The following is a 19,822-nucleotide window of genomic DNA, read 5'->3' as shown; positions in this document are numbered from 1 at the left end:
ACCTTGAGATACCTCCCACATGGGCAAATGACAATATGTAGACGTGATAGAGTAGTGAGTGTGTATCATGATGCAATTAACAAGGAACGGAAGCAAAAAAAGAACAAACAAAAAAAAACAATATAAATTTCAAAAATTATAAAATTGACGTATTGAATGCATTTAAGTGGCATGCATGTTCAGAAAACTCACATTTCGGATTCACAGTGGAATGGCTGTGGCTCAGTTCCCTCTGTTCATATATTGAAGTTTCCTGAAGCAAGATGCCAAACCCCAAATTTCTCCTCATAAATGGATCGCATGGCACCTACAGTGTGGGTGGGTGTACATCATTAACAATGTAAAGCCCCTTGGGAGCTGCTAAAGCAGTGGAAATGCAATATTTAATAGATGAAATTAAGATTTAATAGCCTTTTTGTGAGCAACTATTGAGTGATGCAAAAAACAAAACAAAAAAACATAATATGTTCATTTTAGGATGTGAGAGATTTTTTTACAGTTAAATACCATAGCATGTATAACGTTTATAATTTATAATAATTGCGTCATGAGCAGCTAGCCTGGGGAAAAAATGGTCATAAAATTTACATGGGCCATTTAGGAATTTGTCAATGATAAATCTCTTTTAAATTTAATTCTAAGAGACCTAAATGCTTCTGTGGTTCAGCTGAAGTGACACGAATGAGACACTGCAACCTTGTCGTCTGCCTCGCCCCGTCTCCATCAGGGACGTCCGTAAGTTCAAGGACACCAAGAAGCAGTTCGACCGGGTGCGCGAGGACATGGAGCTGGCTCAGGTGAAAAACGCACAGGCGCCCAGGAACAAAGTGCACGAGGCCGAGGAGGCAACGCAGGCCCTCATCCTCAGCCGTAAAGCCTTCAGACATCTGGCTCTGGATTATGTGCTTCAGGTGAGAGGATCAAACCTTTACATGGTGTAGTACCGGGTTTCTCCAGTAGGTGGCACTGACACCCAGCTGCTATTTAGACCCACAATGCTCATTTAAGAACAAGGATGTTTGAAGAAAGAAAAAGAATCTGAAACAAACCAAAAACGATAATAATAGAATGAATAAATTCCACTTTGGCAGAAGTGTAGGGTTCATACATGTTTTGATGTGTAAATACATTAAAACCATTGTTATTGCAATGCTGTTTTTTTTTTAAGAGGGGATGTTTCAACCTCTTTCATCATTTTTTAATCAATATCCAAACATTTTTTTTCTGTCAACAGCCAAAACCTGGATAGATTTTATGTATAACACTATAAATTCCATTTTAAACTTTGATTTATATATGTTTTTCTGTTATTTTTCTTTTCATCCTGCTTAAATTCCTCAACTTATGCAGCTTTAATCTGAATAATTGTTTCTGTCAGCTGCTTTGGTCCTTTCACTGTCACTCTGAACTGCATTCAGAAAAACCCACAAATATTTGTGTTGAAAAGTAATGATTAAAAGTAAAACATCGTCAGATAAAGTAGACATACCTGATGTGTTTCTGAGTGCAGTAATGATGGACTACTGTGTTACTTTGACATCTCTAAAACCATTGAACCAGTAAATAACTCCTGTTTGTCTCTTAAAATCTAAAACTACCTCTCCCGCTTTTTTCCAGATAAATGTGCTTCAGGCCAAGAAGAAGTTTGAAATCCTGGATGCAGTGAGTAACTCTTTATAGTCGCATGAACTTCAGCATTCAGACATTTTACATGTGTCCCTCCCTGGAAAGTGTGTTTGGTTGGTGATTAGGTGCAGTTACATCACAGGATTTTCTCCTGGTTTCATCTGTGCAGATGCTGTCCTTCATGCGAGCCCAGTACACTTTATTCCAACAAGGCTTTAACATCTTGGATGAAATTGACCCCTACATGAAGAAACTGGCTGCACAGGCAAGAGAAAGCAAACAAAATTCTCGCATGAACTGAAATGACAGAACTGGATTTCTTTCTCTGTTAGCTTCGCCGTGCATGTCATTATTTTATTTGCTGCATCATTTATCTATACTCAGTTTCTTTTGCCCTCCGTCTCCTGCAGCTGGATCAGCTGGTCATCGACTCGGCCATGGAGAAGCGGGAGCTGGAGCACAAACACGCCCTCATCCAGCAGAGAGTGAGACTCAGACATCTTACGATTCTCTGTCATAGCATTCAACCCATCACGTAACACTCAGAAACTATTTCCATGTTAATAGTTGTCGTACTTTTCTCTGGTTTCCTCTCTTTGACTTCAACTCGTGTCAGAGATCTGAAAGTGCAGGTGTCACACGTAACCACATCGTGCCTGTCAGAGTTAGATAACACTTCTGTGGAAGCTGTTCAGCAAGATTCTTCCATCAGCATTTTTTTTTTGTCATTACCATTCACGGTCACTTCAGTTGAAGCATGTCAGCCAAATTTCCAAAGAAGCCTGACAGTTTTTTTAGCTGTTGACCTCATTCTAAATATTGAGGGAAAAAAGAAACTTGAACTTGGATGTGGAATTGATTTTTAGGACTAAAGTTTAAAATCAGTTCCCAAAGACAGAGCTTCACATATTCACTCCGTGGGTCTCTCAGCTGAAGGAGCACACTTCTTTTAAAATCCTACCACCCACTTGAGCACAGATGCTTAAAACTCATCCATCTGTTGCCACAGACGTGCCAAAAATGTGTCCGTTTCTCTGCCTGCCTGATGAGTTCAGTTGCCAAGAGAAGGCATGCTGCCAAACAGTTTTGTATCCGATCGAATGATCCTTCAGTAACCCTTGCTTCTGTGGGGACCAGCCTTGCTCCCACCTGTCTCCATTTCTGATTATTCCAAACAAACACAACTAATGGAATAAATAATAATAAAAATAATGTTATTTACAAGGTGCTACAGCTAAAAAGTCAAGCTGATCTTTTTATGGACAGGTCTGTTCCTCAGTTTTCTTTGTGTAAAGCCCTGTATGTTCCATTGTATGAAAATGCTTTGCAAATCATGTCTCATATCTTGATCATTTGGTCTGAAAGTTCAACTTCACCATTACCACAACAACAAATAATTAGTTTGTCTTAATTAATACACTGCTGATGTTTTGCTAATGAGTTTTTCTCCTTCTCTTCTCTTGACTTTGTTCCTGCTCTTCCAGACTCTGATGCAGGTGAGTTATTGTTTTTGAAACATATTAAATACAGCAGTAGTAGTGGTTTCCAGGTGCAATTGACAGAGGCACATCATGGTCAAAATACTAACAACAGGTCCTCGTTTTAGTGCTGTGCCACACTGTATAAATCTGTTCAAGAGGCCTTTGTGTGTGTTGTGTGAATGCGTGCATGTGTGCTTGTGCATGTGTGCGTGTTTCCTTGGAATCATCAGTGGGTGTGAATCAACATGGCCCTTATTGTTATTCAAGCATGTGATTAAGGCTGTGATTAAGAGCAAATATTAGCCTGTCAGCACACCTTTGATGTCTCATACAAGGAAATCACTGCATGTCCAAACATACTGCTTGTCATTAATCTCATGAATCAATTTTTTAAGAATCTGTTATATGTGTTGTGACCATAATACACTTTTATTTTCAAGTTTGGACAAATTCAATTCTTTGTCACAGTAGTGATCTCATATAAAGTGAGTCATCGCTTCAGAAACGGTAATACGATAATCTCATCACCACTGGCTTGGGTCTATAACTCCAGATAATCACAGAGCAGGAGAGGTCAATATATCAGCGGTCTTCGGAGCAGTCTGACTGTGTGGTGGAAGCCTCAACCAGCCCGCATCTCTTCCCCTGCCAGCTCAAACCAGTGTCAACAGATGGCATTACGAGGCACAGCAGAGGACTGAATGTGAGAGGAAGTGATGGGGTGAAAAAAGACGGCAAAGAGCAGAAGGATGGCGACTGTAAATAAAAAGATACACAGAAAGAATGACTTGGTCAGATCACAATCAAAACCAGTTGCCGATCCTGTGCCGGATGATATCAACACAAGTCAGATAGGAGGAGGCGGTCCTGCTTGTATTTAGAAGTTTCTTTCAGGCTTTCAAAATGAAGATAATAAGCCAAAAACAAGGCTCACTTCATCAATAGATTAAGGGGAAATTTTTGCTCTGAGCTATTTCAGACTTTCCAACCTAGTCCACTTGATTTTTTTCAGGCCATTTTTTTCTGTTTGCAAATGCAGGAAATACAACAATGACAGAACAGTCTTTACCAAATAATACATGTCATACTTTAATTATAACAGTTCTTATGAAAAACTGATACATTCAGAAATATATGATAAATCAATTCCTGGTTACCAAAAAGTGTGCTTTGAGTGTGATTTATTACAGAATTGAGGAGTTGTGAGGCCAACAAGAAGCAGTGTACTGTTTGCTAATGTATAACTTTTGCAGGTTTCCTTCTCAAATAGATCAATGGTGACAAAAGTGCCTGAGAAAAGTTAAAGACAAGTTCACTGTCATCAGTTCAAAAGTATTTCAATATTTTTTTTCTTTACTTTCACAATTTGCCAGTTTGCTTCCCCTTTTTGTGTCCACCGCTCCACCTCACTCTTGATTTGTTTGCCTTGGACGTCCACCTCCCTGTCTTTATATCAGCCTGTCCCCCTACACAGATCCCGCACTCCTTCTTTCTCCTCTCTCTGTTCTTTCGTGGCAGTCATTTATGTGTGCCGGACTTCATTGTGGCTCCCAGGGGAGCTGTTGTCTCAGTGGTCCCCCTCCTCCATTGTTACGACCTTTGGCTGTACAATATTTTAAAGTTGAAGGAAGAAACCAAGGAAGCTACATTGTCTTTACTAAGCATTTTGTAATAAAATTGGTGCCCAGGACAAGATATCTTAGATGGACTCACAAATAATAAAAAAAAAACTAAACCTTACACTCTATTACGAAATATTACGTATTTTTAACATATTGCATATTTGCATATTTTATATTATATATTTTTAGATATTTTTACTTTTGTTTGCTTGCTACTGATGCTGCTGCAATGCCAGAATTTCCTAGTTTGGGATTAATAAAGTAACTCTCTACACTGTGGGAATATATTTATTTTATTTTGCTTTTGAAATATTCCATAACTTAATGAGGGCCCAGTTCTTACCAGTATTGGGCAAGCTGCTTTTAAAAAAACAATTAGTTATGACTTACTTCTTCAAAAAAGTACCTGAGTTAGGAACTAAATTACAATTTTTTAAAGTAACTAATTACTAGGCAAAGTTGTGTTACTTTAAAAATCATGTTTAGATATGTGAAAGAATTTTAATCCCCTCTTAATGGAACTTTAAGATGCATTTTCAATTATTATAAAACTGAATAATGTATATGATTGAAATGAATGAATGAATGTATATGAATTAAATAAATGGGCACTTCCTAAAATAAATTACAAACAGGAAATGCTACCTCAATCTAAATTTTTCAAATGTTGCTGTGTGATGAGACAAGACACGAATCAAATTTGATTTGTAACTGTAGATAGCACTTCTGCAGCTGTAAAAGAATAATAAAACAAAATAGATGGATGTCAGTAGATGTCTGTACTTCCTGCCTCTGAATGACCAGAGTTCTCAAGTCTGTATCTCTGTAACAGCTGCTTCTGGCTGTATGATGACATCCTTTAGACGTTCCTGACTGAACGTTTGCAACAATGTATCATTTTTAAATGACGTCATCGTCTAATTTTCCCGAGATATGCAAATGAGCAGCTGTACAGATTAGATGATGATGTCATTTAGAACGTTCCTGGCTGAGGAATTGGAAACAATGTATTGGTTTCAAAGTAACATTTTATTTATTTATCTTGTTACAAAACACAGTTAAAGTGCATTGTGTTATTATTTCACATTTTGCACTTTCGTTTAAATTATTATGAAATTGTAATATGTAAAGCACAACTCACCATTCAATTAAATTCGATTCAGCTTATATAGTGCCAAGTAACAGTAATTTCTCGGCACTTTTACAGATGAAAAGCCAATAGTTCCACGTGAGCAAGCATGTGTGAATGTGGAAAGGAGGGTTTATACTTGCGTAACCTGTCGATATTTGTTTTATTTTACATACGAAATGTCCCCTAACCCTAGCAATGATCTATTATTTGTACAGAGCAATCGGTGGATCGCATCCATCATCCAAAAGTGCGCAAATCAGTGCAGCGTCAGCTACCTCTTGAAATTAACAGGAAAAAAAATCCAACAGCAGCAGACATTTGCTTATTTAGCCATCTCAATTTGATTTTAAAAAGTGTGCTGAAGTGCAAACAAATCTGCTTTGGTCCTGTAGCTACAATCATCCATATTCAAATCCATTGTCATCGTCACACATCTTTCTGTGGTGTGTGTTGCAATGTATCCCAAACGTGTGGCCCGCGACCCGTGGCGTGGCCTTGTGCCCCGGTATTCTCGTGCTGTCCCCGGTGATTTAAGGTGGGAAGCGGGGGTCCGGGCGGGTGTTTGGGGAGCAATAAAACGAGGTCCATTAAGCAGGAACAGTTTTTCGAGGCGCGGGCAGATGGAGAGCTGACGCCCCCTCAGACTGCCCAGGTTGCGGCGGAGTGGAGGGAGGTGTGGGGCGGCGAGGACGCCTTTGATCTCCCCCAGCCGACACGGGTCAGCGGGTCGCGCGGACAGCTGTATGTTAATGAGCGCTCGCGCCTGACGCACGTGGCCCGGCCGTCTGCAGGTGGTGGCAGGCAGTGAAGGAACGGCACGAGCGTGCGCACAGTCTCTTATCTGGATTCGCGTGGCACGCAGGTGTATCTCGCGGTCCTTATTTTAGTTCTCATTCAGTTATTAAGCTGTAGTCCGTTCTGAAATGCTGTTGGAAGCTGCGGTGGTAAAGATGAGGATATACGGCGGGCTGGACGTCATGCTGGTGAGGCGCGTCACTTCTTTATGGGGGCTAAAGTGATGAACAGTACAGATTGCCTGCACTGTGTGACACACCTGATTATTGCTGTATAAAGTCTGCTCTGATAAAACGAATCATTTTGAAATAGGAACATAACTTGATTTTTAAACACTTGTTGAAAATATTACAGTGTGGAATATGAATTATTGCATTTCTCATATTTATGTGAACACTAATCAGTAAATTATGATTTGCACCCTGGTCTGAAATCAGTGTTAAAAGATCATGTAGGTGGTGTCATTTGAACACATAACTAACTTGTTGAAATTTGGTATTAGCTTCCTCAAATTTTCACACTGCAATAATATTTTTTACATATTTGTCTTTTTTTATGGAAAACTTAATCCCAGACCACAAAGTTGTGTTTGAATGAGTCTGTACGGTACTTTAACTACTCCTGTTTCCCAAATGAGATTAACATTTAAAGAAAGTGCACATGCCATATGTGTTACAGCTCTATTGGAGAATTTTTGAATAATACTTTCTTAAATGATCATCTGCAATTTTTTTTTCAGTGAAAACAGCCCTTGTTGTAAAATGTAGAGTTCATCCTACAAGGCCCTTGAATCTAGTAGAAACACCTCCAGATGGCAATCGGGAGCAAATTTATCACAAGCAAGCATGTTTTTATTGAACTTCGATGGATGTTTTTACATAAACGTGAAAAAGAGAAAACACTTTGAGTTTATTAGAGCTTTATTGGACTTGATTTTATGGCTCCTCTCTCTTTTTTTCTTTTCTTTAAAGGTCACACTGATCAATATATTTGGTGAAGTTGTGTTGTTCAAATAGAATTGCATTATACAAATAGTAAGGGGCAACAAAAGTGAATAATCACTCAGTTACAGGTGTTTTTCAGTGTGTGTGTGTGTGCGTGCATGTGCGCCTGCCTGCACTTGCTCAACTTGCCATATGCCAAGTATTACCTTACCCGAAACCAAAGGCCTCCCTGACAATAGAGAAACCAAACCTCAGCCTCGTCTTTCATTTAAATCTGTGTGCTTGTGGTCTTCGCTCCGCTGAGCAGGTGGTATCCACCGCTTTATTGACCTGCCTTTTCAAATCCAAAACTGATAAGAAAATAGACGGTTTTGGATGATGGGTGAAGACCTGCTCGCCAGGATCTTTTGCCATTGTGAATAAGAAAGGCCTGCATTTTGTTGAATTCCACACATTTACATTTGAATTATAGCTGTTTTGTTCTCTCTGCCAGTGTGTGTCGGGTTGATAAAGCTCATTTTCACCTGAACTTTACTCTCTATAGGATCACCTTACTGAATCCTTATGCACTGAATTTAACGGGGCTGTTCAGCTCTGAGGTCAGATGACAGTGGATGTTTTTGTGTTATTTTTTTTTCTCTCTAATAAAACTGAACAATTGCTTTATGTTGCCTTCACAGGACTTTTCTTATGATGACCCAAAGTTGGAATTCAATGTGGACGCACCGAATGGTGTGGTCATGGAGGGCTACCTTTTCAAGAGAGCCAGCAATGCTTTCAAGACCTGGAACAGGTAATTGGAACTTAACTGCTTGACGTTCAGTTTAGAATTCAAGAATAACAATTACATGTGCAAAATATTGTAAATAGAAATTTTCAGGTATTGGTCAACTTTTTACTTCTCTCAGTGTTTCTGATCTTTTTTGTACAAAATGTAGAAATAAGACACTTGCCACACAAAATCTATTTTTTCCGCTGTGATGATGAGCAGAGCAAACTCATTATTTCATAGTGACAGTTTAACGTCATATCCTCTGCTCTCTCCAGACGATGGTTTTCTATACAGAACAGCCAGCTGGTCTACCAGAAGAAGCTGAAGGTACTGTTTGAATTCGTACACGTAAATGCATTGTGGGTTCATTTAATATCCTAAATGTTGATAGACTTCCCTGTAATCCAACTGTTCCAGTGTAATGATTGATGTAACTATTCCTCATTTGCGTACTGCCTTAAAGAAGAAAAAGAGCCGTGCCCTGACTTGTCTTTTCTGACAGTTAGGAGCAGGCTTTGTCTCTTGTGAGTAATTTATAGTAAATGGGTCAAACTTATTGTGACGCTTTTCTCTGCCTGTGACAGGATTCACTGACAGTGGTGGTTGAGGATCTGAGGTTGTGCTCTGTCAAACCATGTGAAGATAATGAGAGGAGGTTCTGTTTCGAGGTGGTTTCACCCACGAAGTAAGTGTGCATGTGAAATAAGTGTTTTTTGTTGTTGTTGTTGTTAAATCTATTTTTCCTCAAATTTTCCCTCTGCTGATGAGTTGTGACATTGTTAATTGTGTTATTTTGCCCGAACTAAAACAGAACCGTTTAAATCAGACATGTATGGTATTTAATAACTGGATTTGAAATCCTGTAGGAGCTGTATGCTGCAGGCTGAGTCCGAAAAGCTGCGGCAGGCTTGGATCCAGGCAGTCCAGGCAAGCATCGCTTCTGCCTACAAAGACATCACTGACCACTATTACATTGAGGTATGGACTCTAACAGACACTTTAAATGTCATTTCTTTCATGCAGATCAGCTACTGCATCTCTATGTCTGATCGAATGTCTTGTCTTGGCAGCGTTTGGACCGAACAGCCTCGCCCTCCACCAGTAGCATCGACTCTGCCAGTGAACCCAGAGAGAGGGGAGAGAGGTCCGATAAGGGGGTTCGGGGCGGAGGAGAGAGCCTCCTGCAGAGGGTGCAGAGCCTGCCGGGCAACGAGCTGTGCAGCGACTGCGGCCAGGCGGCTCCCTGCTGGGCTTCCATTAACCTGGGAGTTCTGCTCTGCATCGAGTGTTCAGGGATCCACAGGTAACTGCATGAATAAAAGATTCCTGGATTATGTCAAAAGCAAAATTTTGGGACATAAAATTACTCTTCTCTGATAGGACGTCGCTCCCTCTCTTAAGATGTGTTCTGCCTCTGATTAGCTCATTGTCATCAATCATGTGGCCAACCATCAGAGTTAAAGCGTCACGGTTTATTCTCAACAAGTCTTGCCATGCCTTTGGTGGTAGACGGATGACAAACAAAGGGTTCCTTTGTAATCTCCACAGTCAATGTTGTTCCATTGATATGACAAAGATGCACTAACAGACATTAAGATCCTCACAGCGTTTCATCAAATAAAATTTTAAATATATTCTGTAATATTAAAAAATTACAAATGACATAAGGACAGCTGCAAGAAAGGCTGTAAGAAGCAGCTCAAAGACGGCAAAGAATTAAAAAATCAAACAGTTTGCTGCAGTCGAAACTGGATACAGCTGTGGAACTTTGGGAAATGCAACAACTTAAAGATTTCAAGAACTTTTTAAGACATCGAAAGTGAAAGTTTGCCATTAATGTTTGATAACTGACACCTCAGGCACTTTTAATGCTAAGTAGCAAAAGTAAAAAAGTGCCACAGATGTGTGTTGAGACATAAAGACTTCTTCAACATTGTCTAATTTCTTATTTCTTTTTTCTTTCAGGAGTTTAGGCGTACATTTCTCTAAAGTGCGTTCACTGACACTAGACTCATGGGAGCCAGAACTACTTAAGGTGAATCCAACAAACATGTCATATTCCTCCTTTTCCCATTCCTTGAGAGAAAATGCTAATGGAGTTTTAATTACTTCTGTGTGTCATCTCACTCATTGTGGTCTCCTTCTTTTCTGTTCTTGTGTTTAGCTGATGTGTGAATTGGGGAACACTGTGATCAACCACATTTATGAGGGAGGCTGTGAAGAGCTCGGTGCAAAAAAACCCGGACCCTCCAGTTCAAGGTCAGTCTAGGGACGTGCCAAGAAGCAACATCCACGCATGTCTACCACAGATGCACAGAATTTGTATATACTGCTGAACCCACATTTAATAGTACTTGGATGACCACGAGGTTTAAAAGAGTATGTAAAGGATGGGCATTTAAAAAAAAAAACAAAAAAACTTTACAGACAACCTAGCGACTTGTTTGTTTGAAACATGTCACCACTGCCTGTGACATTCTCCCCTCAGACAAGAAAAAGAGGCCTGGATCAAGTCTAAGTACGTGGAGAAACGCTTCCTGAAGAAGATGAGTGGCAGCGAGGCGTTGGCCGAGGGCGAACGGAAGTCCCGTCCCTGGACAGTGAAGAAGTGCCAGCGGCACAGCAGTTCTGTGCGTGCGCCCAATAAGGTCCGCAGGAAATACCACCGCTACGAGCCTGGCAGCGCCTCACCTGCTAACCTCTCAGCAGGTCAGTTAAGAGGAATAACCTCTCTGTGATCACGATGTCAACGCAGAGATTGTTTCTTACATCTCATTCTGATCTCTTGTTCTTCTGCAGCCGCCGCAGCAAAGTTTCGCCGGGACTCCCTGTTCTGTCCAGATGAGCTGGACTCATTGTTTTCCTACTTTGACACTGGCTCTGGTCCTCGCAGTAAGTCCGCCACACAGTTAGGTCGTGCAGGTACAGACTTTGACACCTGTGACAAGTTAACCGCCTCTCTTTATTGGCATGTTTTTGATCACCCGTGCAGCCCGAACCCATGATGGCCGTGCATGTTTGTGGTGTGCAGTCTGCACTCAGTAATGATTAACGTGTCCGTGGCTTGGCGATGTTTGGCCCCGCAGGTCTGAGCAGTGACAGTGGGCTGGGAGGAAGCACGGACGGCAGCACGGACATCCTGGTGTTTGGTGGCTCAGTGGTGGACAGTGTAACGGAGGAAGGTAAGTGGAGACTTTTATCTGGTGTTACTATGGTTTAGGAGCATGTAAAATGTGTTTTATCTTTTGGTCAAGTATCAATTATTCAGTTGAAACACATTTTAGAACAGATTCTAGACTCTTAGTGCAATGTATGACATGTTTATTGTTCAGTCCCTGATGTTGTCCCGTCGCCCACAGAGGAGGAGTCTGAGGAATCCTCCAGCGGTGAGGTGGAGATCGAACAGGAAGTGTCCTCAGACCCTGAAGATCCCAGAGAGCTCCACCCTGGGGCGCTCCTCCACCGATCGTCCCGTCTCCATAATCTGCCACTAATGGCGGAGGCGCTGGCGCACGGCGCCGACGTGCACTCTGCAAGTGAGGAGGAGGAGGGGAAAACGCCGCTCATTCAGGCTGTTGCTGGGGTGAGAGGCAGTTTGATTTTGGTTTCGGTTACAGTGAGGACAATATTAACCAGCGCATGTATTTTATGTCGATATTTTCATATTCATGAATAGTGTAAGTTGCAAAGATTTTCCATCCAGTCATGTTAGCTGCTATTCGACGGTGCATGACTGTAACTCCAAATTGAAATATTGATTACACAAAAAAAACTACTAGAGACAAAATTAAGTTTAATTAGATTTAAGACTTTTCAATTAAAACTATTTAACTTCTGTGACCCTCCATCTGTGTCTCTGTCAGGGATCTTTGATAGCCTGCGAGTTCCTGCTGCAGAACGGAGCCGACGTCAACCAGAGGGACATGAGAGGAAGAGGCCCGCTGCATCACGCCACCTACCTGGGCCACACCGGGTGAGAACATTTCTGTCCATGCACCTCAGAGGAGGCCTGTCTCTTTCTCTGCTGTGTACTGATGGTTTAAGCTCTTTCTCTTCCGTCTCTTGGTTCGAGCAGGCAGGTGTGTTTGTTTCTGAAGAGGGGAGCGTCGCAGACCGAGGTGGATGAGCAGGGTCACGACCCTCTGAGCATCGCTGTCCAGGCTGCCAACGCCGACATCGTCACCCTGTAAGACCAGAGTTTTTAATAAGCTTCATTTTGATCGCCACTGTCTTCCATCAGTTTTCAGTTCCGGGCTTTAATTCCAGTAATTTGCCAGCAGCAGTCTAAATTGGGTGCACTTTGGTTGAAAACAACCTCAGTGAAGCAGTTTTCCCAATCCCAGTGGTGAAGGAGAAAACTCAACATGTTAATAAAGACTCACAGCTCCGATGACACTCATTGCTGATTTGATCCAGAACCAAGTGCAAACAAAGCTGCAGTCGCTTTACAATATAATGCCAGTGTTTTTAATGGAGACTTGATCAATTTGAAGATCTTAAGGCAGTTGTGTGGAGAATTAAAATTAAAATCAAAAGATTCAGTTTGCTTTTGTTTAAATTCTTCTTCAAACAAATAACCTTTTGTCTTGATTTTGCCCTTTCTGTGTTTTCTTCTCATCGTCTTCTTCTATCTGTGATCCATCTTCATTTTGCTTCCTTCTCATTTTCACATTCCCCTCCTCACCGCCACCTGTAATTGTACATCCCTTTATCTCTCACCTGTCATTATATATATATTTTTTGTTCTCTTTTGTCTCATCTATTTTTTGGCTCTCCTCCTTCTCTCGCCTCTCTTCCAGGTTGCGTCTCGCTCGGATGAATGAGGAGATGCGAGAAGCAGAGGCTCCGCTGGGCCAGCCAGGTCAATACCCCAGCAGCAGCCCCACTGAGCAGCAGTATAGGAAGTGCATCCAGGAATTCATCTGCCTCAACATAGAGGAGTGCTAGTAGTCACTCCTGCAGCAGGAAGCATAGTCCAGCTCTATTTATATATGTATTCCTTCTGACTGAAAACACGATGTAACCGCACCGAAGTTGCCCCTAGACGCTGATCTCCAGAGCATCACTTCTGCAGATCGAGGCTTATCGGCAACTTGGCGCGCGCCGGCTGTCTGGAGAGAGAGAGAGAGCAGCTGTGGCATGCATTGTGCAGTAGGGGAACCCCTGATGGACCTGTCTAACTCTACTGACTATACATTCACCACCTCCACTTTCCCGCATCACCACTTTGTTTCTGCTTGCCATGACTTGGCGCCACCCATGCTACCGCTAGCCACACAACACACGCACACAGTAACCTGACATCTGCTTTTTTTTTTTTTTTTTTAATGGGTGTTTTGCTAACTGGGTTATCCTCTAACTTATCACAATGTGGTGTAAACTCCTCTGTGAGTATGTGGGCTTATTGTCGCCTAACAGTTCTTACCTCTGAAGAATCTCGCTGCATTAACCCTCCACACTTTATATCTATCCAAGACCATGTGTGTGACATCCAACTTAGCCATCTCTTCTCGACCAGAGATGTAAATATACATATTTAGAAGTTTAGAAACTGTGTACTGTGGCATGAGGTGAAAAAAAAAAGGTATTTGTTCCATTACTAAAACGTGTAAGAGTAAACAACAAGCTACAGATGAGTTGGGCAGTGTAGTTTACTGTGTATAGAGAGGGGTCAGCAAGGGAGATGCAATGTAAACTGTGACTAAAATACTGAAGGGCTTGTGGGTGAATCGGCCCTGAAGAGCCCGACTTGTAAGATACTTTGTGAAGAGATGAATGAGTGAATGACCTGGAAAGGAAATGAGTGCATGTGTTCCAAGATTAGCGAGAGACAGAGTTAAATACTATGACATGATACATTGTGTAAAGGAGAAAAAAAGAAACTGTGCACTTTTCCCATTTACAGTATTATTATTTACTTTATTTTCATTTTTACATTGTTCTTGTCTAGTCAAGTTATTGCCTATCTATCGTCTTCTTCTACTTAATTTTTTTTGTCTTTTTATTTATGTTTATCTACCCAGAGGACCAGTGCAATGCATTTATAGATGCAGTTTTTATCTGCATGTTTGGTAATGATTGTCATTTTAATCTGAAAGCATCACATAGAATCAGAAGTCTTTCAGTGGTTTAACATGATAGCGTTCATAGGAGACGTATAACTATTGTTTTTGTTTTTGTTTTTTTTTTACTTTGGAATGGCCTTAGATTGCTAGCAGGACAAATACTGACGTTCAAGCATACCACTTTTTATTGATCTGGCAAGCTGATCATTGATAAATCTAATTATAAAACATGAATTAAGAAATTATAGTGACTCAGTGGTTGAAATCTTTAAAAAATGTAAACTGAGTCATGAACCTATATCTATACGAGTATATTCGTATATTGACATACCTCTAGTTTCCTGTAAATGCTCGTCCCTGTTGCAGTGTTTATGGGGAGATTATGGAGCACATTTCTTTACAACACTTGTGTGTTAAACAGACTCGTGCATCTGGCTTCCCTTGCTGGTCTGAGCTGATGGTATTTATGTTCAGGAGGATCGAATTTGCATTCTGAGCATGATGAAATGTGTTGCTATTGTTTGATCACTTTGTGCAGTGCAGTCCTGTGGAATTAGCATGAACCACCATGACCCCACTGGTGTCTGGACTCTCTTCCTTTCTTGCACCTCTGTGCCATTATTCCATCCGCAGACCAGATCTGTGGTGATGTCGCCATTTCTGTCAACACTATTTTCAATATTTTATTATTATTATTTTTTTTTTTTTATCATTGTGGTTTTATTTTCCTCTGCCAAAGACTTTTTTTGTAAAGGGAAAGTGTCTGACACTGTTGTGTGACTTCTTTTTTGTTTTGTTTTTACTGAAACTGTCGAGAATAGATACAGCATCGTCTTACCATCCTTTCTGAAGTGACAGAGTGGTAGAAACACTGTTAGTGTACTCACACGTCCACAAGAGGTTACAGAGATAGAACCTGCTTGACCCATTTTGACATGGCAGGTGAAATTAGATCATTGTATTTTGAGTAGAACCAGTTTAGGAGGTGATGTGAAGCTACTGTGACCAAACTGTTGGAGGGGCTGTCGCCCTCGGGAAGTATTAAATGTTGTGTCCATTGTGTGTATTGACTTAAAAGAGTGGTTAAAGGTGCTGTTCCAAGCAAACATGCTGTAAATAGTACACTTGTGTATTTAACTCAATGCCAACTTCCTGCCTCTCAACATTCAATCACAGATTTTGACTGTCTGATCTGTTTTATGTATGTCTTTTTATTATTTTCCAAAAAAAAACACAACATCCTGTCAAGCAGAACCGTAACGCAGTTCTGAAGTACTCGGAGGCATTCTTCTGTTTACTGACGTTTGGATATTTTTTTGAATACTCTCTTCCTTGTCTTTAAAAGCACTAAGGGGAAAAAAAACAAAATGCATAAAATAAAACTGAGAAACTCTTGATGAACTAACCCTGCTTCCTGCTTGTTGCCCTCATTACTGTTCCCTGTCTCATCTCTGCTGTGAAGCATTCTCCCAACATTGGAGCGCAAACAAAAAAACCTTTTTATCAGCGTCTCCCAAATTGGTTCCCAGAGAAAAGTCCTAGCAAAATAAAGATCAGGGGTCCGCGATCATTCTTCAAGGCATTCTGCGGATGCTCCCTTTGGAAAAAGGTTCGAAACCACTTCTCTGAAGAATCAGGTTATATAATTCACTCAAATATTAACAGTACATTCTTGTTCCCAGATGTTGGGGGAATGCAGGATCTTGTGTCTTCTGGTGATCGGCATAATTCTGGGCAGCACTTGGCTTATTCAAAGCAATGAAACGAAGAGCGCAGCAGAGTAACACTAACACACACACACACCTCCAGGCAGCCCGCATATGAGTATTAAAATATGCTTCATTTTCTATCCTGCAGCGACAACACTGTGCCTTGAATAACTCAGTGTCTCCTGTGTACGACACATTCTCGTTATTGTCACGCCATCACTGGAAAAAAATGTTCCCATGTGTCAGAAAAAGGCTAATTTCCCAACTCGCACTAAAAGCAATCAACACATGTCCATGTGGAGAAATAAACAGCGACTGACATGTCATTGCTTCTGTTGCCACAGGGGTTGCCACGAGCAGCAGGAGGGTTAAACCCAAGGAGGGTCGGGATAGAGTGAGTGAAGCACCCTGGGCCGTCTCGGTAGAACACTGGTGTGACACTCTTGTTCTGGCTGCTCTGGTGGTTTGGGCTGATGTGAAAGGTGTCTGGATCTGTTGTGCAATCTTTCAGGGAAAATCCGAGGAGTCGTGTTGGTTGGCGTCATGAGCATTTTAATTTCGGTAAATGAGGTAACTGCGGGGAGTCTCAGTGAAAGATGCTTACATAACCTAAGCTGGTCTAACAGCTGATTGTAAGTCTGAATTGCAGGTTTCATTTCTGACAGCACAAGGAATATTATAAAGAATAACTCAAAACAAAATATTTTTTTTATCAATGTGTGTGAATTAGATAATTCAGCATATGCAGGCTGGCATGAAGAAAGACAATGGTTATTTTATTTCTACAGCACTTTTCTGCTTCTCTTCAAAGCTGAATAATTACAACAAAAACCATTTATGGAAGTGTGTGTTCCAAAGGAATTAAAGTGGATGAATCTCGGCTAATTTCTTTCAGAAGGCATCTCCAGAGTGATGGTGCCATGAAACAAGAGACCTGCCGCTCTTGTTTTTTTATTCTTGGGATCATTAACGGACACCTGCAGAATACCTCCAGCTGTGCTTTGGTTCATATTAAATAACACACCCACCCAGGGATTTTTAGATCTTTAGAAATAACTGAAATCTTAAAATCAGTTAGACATTGGCCCATAGCCAGAGTAGTTAAGCTAGAATTTGGTGTGTTTTAGTATTAGTGGGTTGTTTGACAGCGCCAAAAGAAGGAAGTCTCTGATACCAAGACAACAGAGAGTAAAAGATCAGGACATTCACCACTGCATACATCAAGTTCTTTGTAGCAAACCAGTCAGTACTCCCAGTTTGCTTGTGTGTGTTCGGCACTCAGAGACAAAAGAAAAAAAAAAAAAAACTACTGGTGTAATCTCTACACTTTCTGTTGGCTGGTTGTCCCATCAGATTCAAACTCTTCCCCAGTGGCACTTGTCCAGGATTTTCTCTTCACTGAAGGAATTTCACTCAGTTATGAGGCTTCAACTTGAAGGGTTTCCTCTTTAATGGGTTCATAAAGTGTCTTCTATACTGGGAATTCTGGGTGTTGTTGAGGCTTTCTCGGTGTAATCCCTCACTTTCTGTGGTACCCTGTAGGACTCGACCCCTGACCTCACTATTCCCTTTGCAGGTGACTTCTCCTGTGCTGATGTCTTTCACGAGTTTTCTGTCCTCGCGTCTCTCCAGCCCGAAAAGCTGAGGAGAAGGAGCATGCAGTTCAGCCGCTGCAGGACGCCACTGTGACCGTCCCTAACCTCCAGATCATCGAGCCACTCCTCATTTTGAAGAAAGGCCGTTTAAAAAGACATTGAGATGCTGTGGAGTTTGTGTTGCAGGCGTATTGACACGATCCAAAACCCTGCAGGCACTTGACAAAGCTATTTTCTAATTAACTAGTAATTGTTTTTCATCACTCTTGCAGGTGTGTTTGTTCACAGGCACTCTCATTTCTAAGTGTTTATTAGCACCAGAACAAGCTGTCAAATTGGGGAACGTGTCAATCATTTGATGTGATACCAGTTGGATCAGTGGCACAGTTGTTATAGCATGTCAAAAAATGCACTCACGTAAATTGGCTGATGCTAAAAGAGTCTATGAAGCTGAGTCAGAAACCAGACGTTTTCCAGCAGAGGAGTGATGTGATTCCCATCACACTGGATCCCACATCTATCAAAACTTTGTGTGTAATCTCCAGGATGGACACCTACGCAACCTTCTTATTAGATTTTTTTTTTTTTTTTTTTTTTATAAGATATGTATAAATGTTTCCACATAATTTTCTTGTCTTGACCTTTGCTTTTTTTTGTTCATGACTTTATTTGTCATCTTATCAAATAATTTAAGGACTTTTTTTGCAGCTGGTGCAGTAATAAGGCGCCGCAATTTAATCTATATCGCACCATTAAAGCGGACCTATTATGATATTTTTCAGTCACGTCATATAGGCCACAGAAGCCCAAAAACATAGTATATAAGTTTGTTTGCCCCAAATTCATCCTATGTTCGGAGTTTGAGCGGTCTAAAAAGTGGCTCTGAGGAGCCCTCCTCCGAACAGCCTGATTTTCACCGCCTACTTTCCGGGATGCACTTGGACGCAACTGGCCACGCCCACTCTCTCACACACGGTGGGGGCACAGTCAGAGGCACGTCCCCTCCACCGTTTCAGTTTAAGTTTCAGTTTCATTTTCAAAAATGTGGTGTAGTGAGACAAGGAGGAAAAAGACAATTTTCAAATTTGAACGTCTTAATGCGGCTAAGGCATCACATACTAATATAACCACCTATCCGGCGGCCCCCCAGAGGCTCAATCCTCTTCCGGGGGGGCGGGCGTTCCTCTTGTTGACGTAGACAAAAGTAAGATTTCAGAATTGCGTGTTTGAGTGTATATTTCCTTAAAAGTGGAGTGCGCAATTGAGGGAGGTGACGGAATTTTTCACTTCTGGGGGATCAAACAGAGGCTCTGGGAGGTAGTATGACTGTAAAGACACCTTTTTAAAGTGAATTTTACATGATATGACTCCTTTGAGACAAAAGGCAATTTGCATTCAAACAAAATGATTAAGAATCTTAATCTGAAGCGATTAAGATTATGAGAGGCATAAAAAGGAGGATACATAAAGTAAAAAAAAAAGTCTCAGTGAGACATCTTTATTAAAATTATTAAAATCTATAGTTTAATGTAAAGTCTGAGCAAATAGTAGTGTTTTAAGTCCTGTTATAAAGGAAGACAGTAAAGCCTGTCAACGGTCCTCAAGTGTTCAGGGAGCTTGTCCCACAGATGAGAAGTGTAGGAACCACTGACACTGTCAATGGCAGGAAATGCTGCTTCATCTTGTTTGCCTCTGACTCTGGGAACACTGAGTAGATCTCTTCCTGAGGACCTCGGGAATGTGAATGTTTCATATTCTAAGTAAGTAATGAGATGTACTTTAGTTAGGCCTGAGACCATTAAAGCTTTCTGGACAAGAAGAAAGAATTTGCTGTTGACCTTTTGCTACACGAGCAGTCAGTTCAGAGATTGATGTGCTCCGCCCTCTTTGTGTTGGTGAAGAATCTGGATGAACTGCAGCTGTCTAACAATTATTTTTACTGATACCTGCAAACAAGCTGTTACAATAAAAGCATGAACAAGTTTCTCGTCATCTTGTTTGATCAGGAATCCTTTAATTCTTTACAAAAGCAAATGACTGAAGAGACAATAAAGATGTGGTGGAATATGCAGTTGAGTAGT

General features: G+C 41.1%; 1 protein-coding gene across 6 annotated transcripts in view; it reads left to right on the top strand.

Moving 5' to 3' along the window:
- The window catches only part of LOC115388216 (arf-GAP with coiled-coil, ANK repeat and PH domain-containing protein 3-like), a 53,136-nt gene extending 33,412 nt beyond the window's left edge, over window positions 1–19,724 (top strand). The window contains exons 6-26 of one of the 6 annotated variants that reach the window (XM_030091209.1): window positions 728–911; window positions 1,618–1,662; window positions 1,796–1,891; window positions 2,037–2,111; window positions 3,111–3,122; window positions 8,281–8,393; window positions 8,648–8,699; window positions 8,957–9,057; window positions 9,239–9,350; window positions 9,443–9,675; window positions 10,338–10,407; window positions 10,537–10,631; window positions 10,861–11,081; window positions 11,172–11,294; window positions 11,459–11,554; window positions 11,732–11,955; window positions 12,236–12,345; window positions 12,448–12,558; window positions 13,172–13,233; window positions 16,491–16,540; window positions 17,723–19,724. In XM_030091209.1, the coding sequence (XP_029947069.1) occupies window positions 728–911; window positions 1,618–1,662; window positions 1,796–1,891; window positions 2,037–2,111; window positions 3,111–3,122; window positions 8,281–8,393; window positions 8,648–8,699; window positions 8,957–9,057; window positions 9,239–9,350; window positions 9,443–9,675; window positions 10,338–10,407; window positions 10,537–10,631; window positions 10,861–11,081; window positions 11,172–11,294; window positions 11,459–11,554; window positions 11,732–11,955; window positions 12,236–12,345; window positions 12,448–12,558; window positions 13,172–13,233; window positions 16,491–16,540; window positions 17,723–17,791 (2,254 nt within the window). In that variant the 3' untranslated portion in view covers window positions 17,792–19,724. Of the gene's footprint in view, window positions 1–727; window positions 912–1,617; window positions 1,663–1,795; window positions 1,892–2,036; window positions 2,112–3,110; window positions 3,123–8,280; window positions 8,394–8,647; window positions 8,700–8,956; window positions 9,058–9,238; window positions 9,351–9,442; window positions 9,676–10,337; window positions 10,408–10,536; window positions 10,632–10,860; window positions 11,082–11,171; window positions 11,295–11,449; window positions 11,555–11,731; window positions 11,956–12,235; window positions 12,346–12,447; window positions 12,559–13,171; window positions 13,234–16,490; window positions 16,541–17,722 lie in introns of all 6 variants that reach the window. The other 5 variants (XM_030091212.1, XM_030091210.1, XM_030091207.1 and 2 more) reach the window with 5 other exon arrangements.
- Window positions 19,725–19,822: the final 98 nt, after the last annotated feature.

This window comes from Salarias fasciatus, chromosome 5, assembly GCF_902148845.1.
Source record: "Salarias fasciatus chromosome 5, fSalaFa1.1, whole genome shotgun sequence".
Classification (NCBI taxonomy): Eukaryota; Metazoa; Chordata; class Actinopteri; order Blenniiformes; family Blenniidae; genus Salarias; species Salarias fasciatus.
This window is presented reverse-complemented; position numbering and strand designations above follow the sequence as displayed.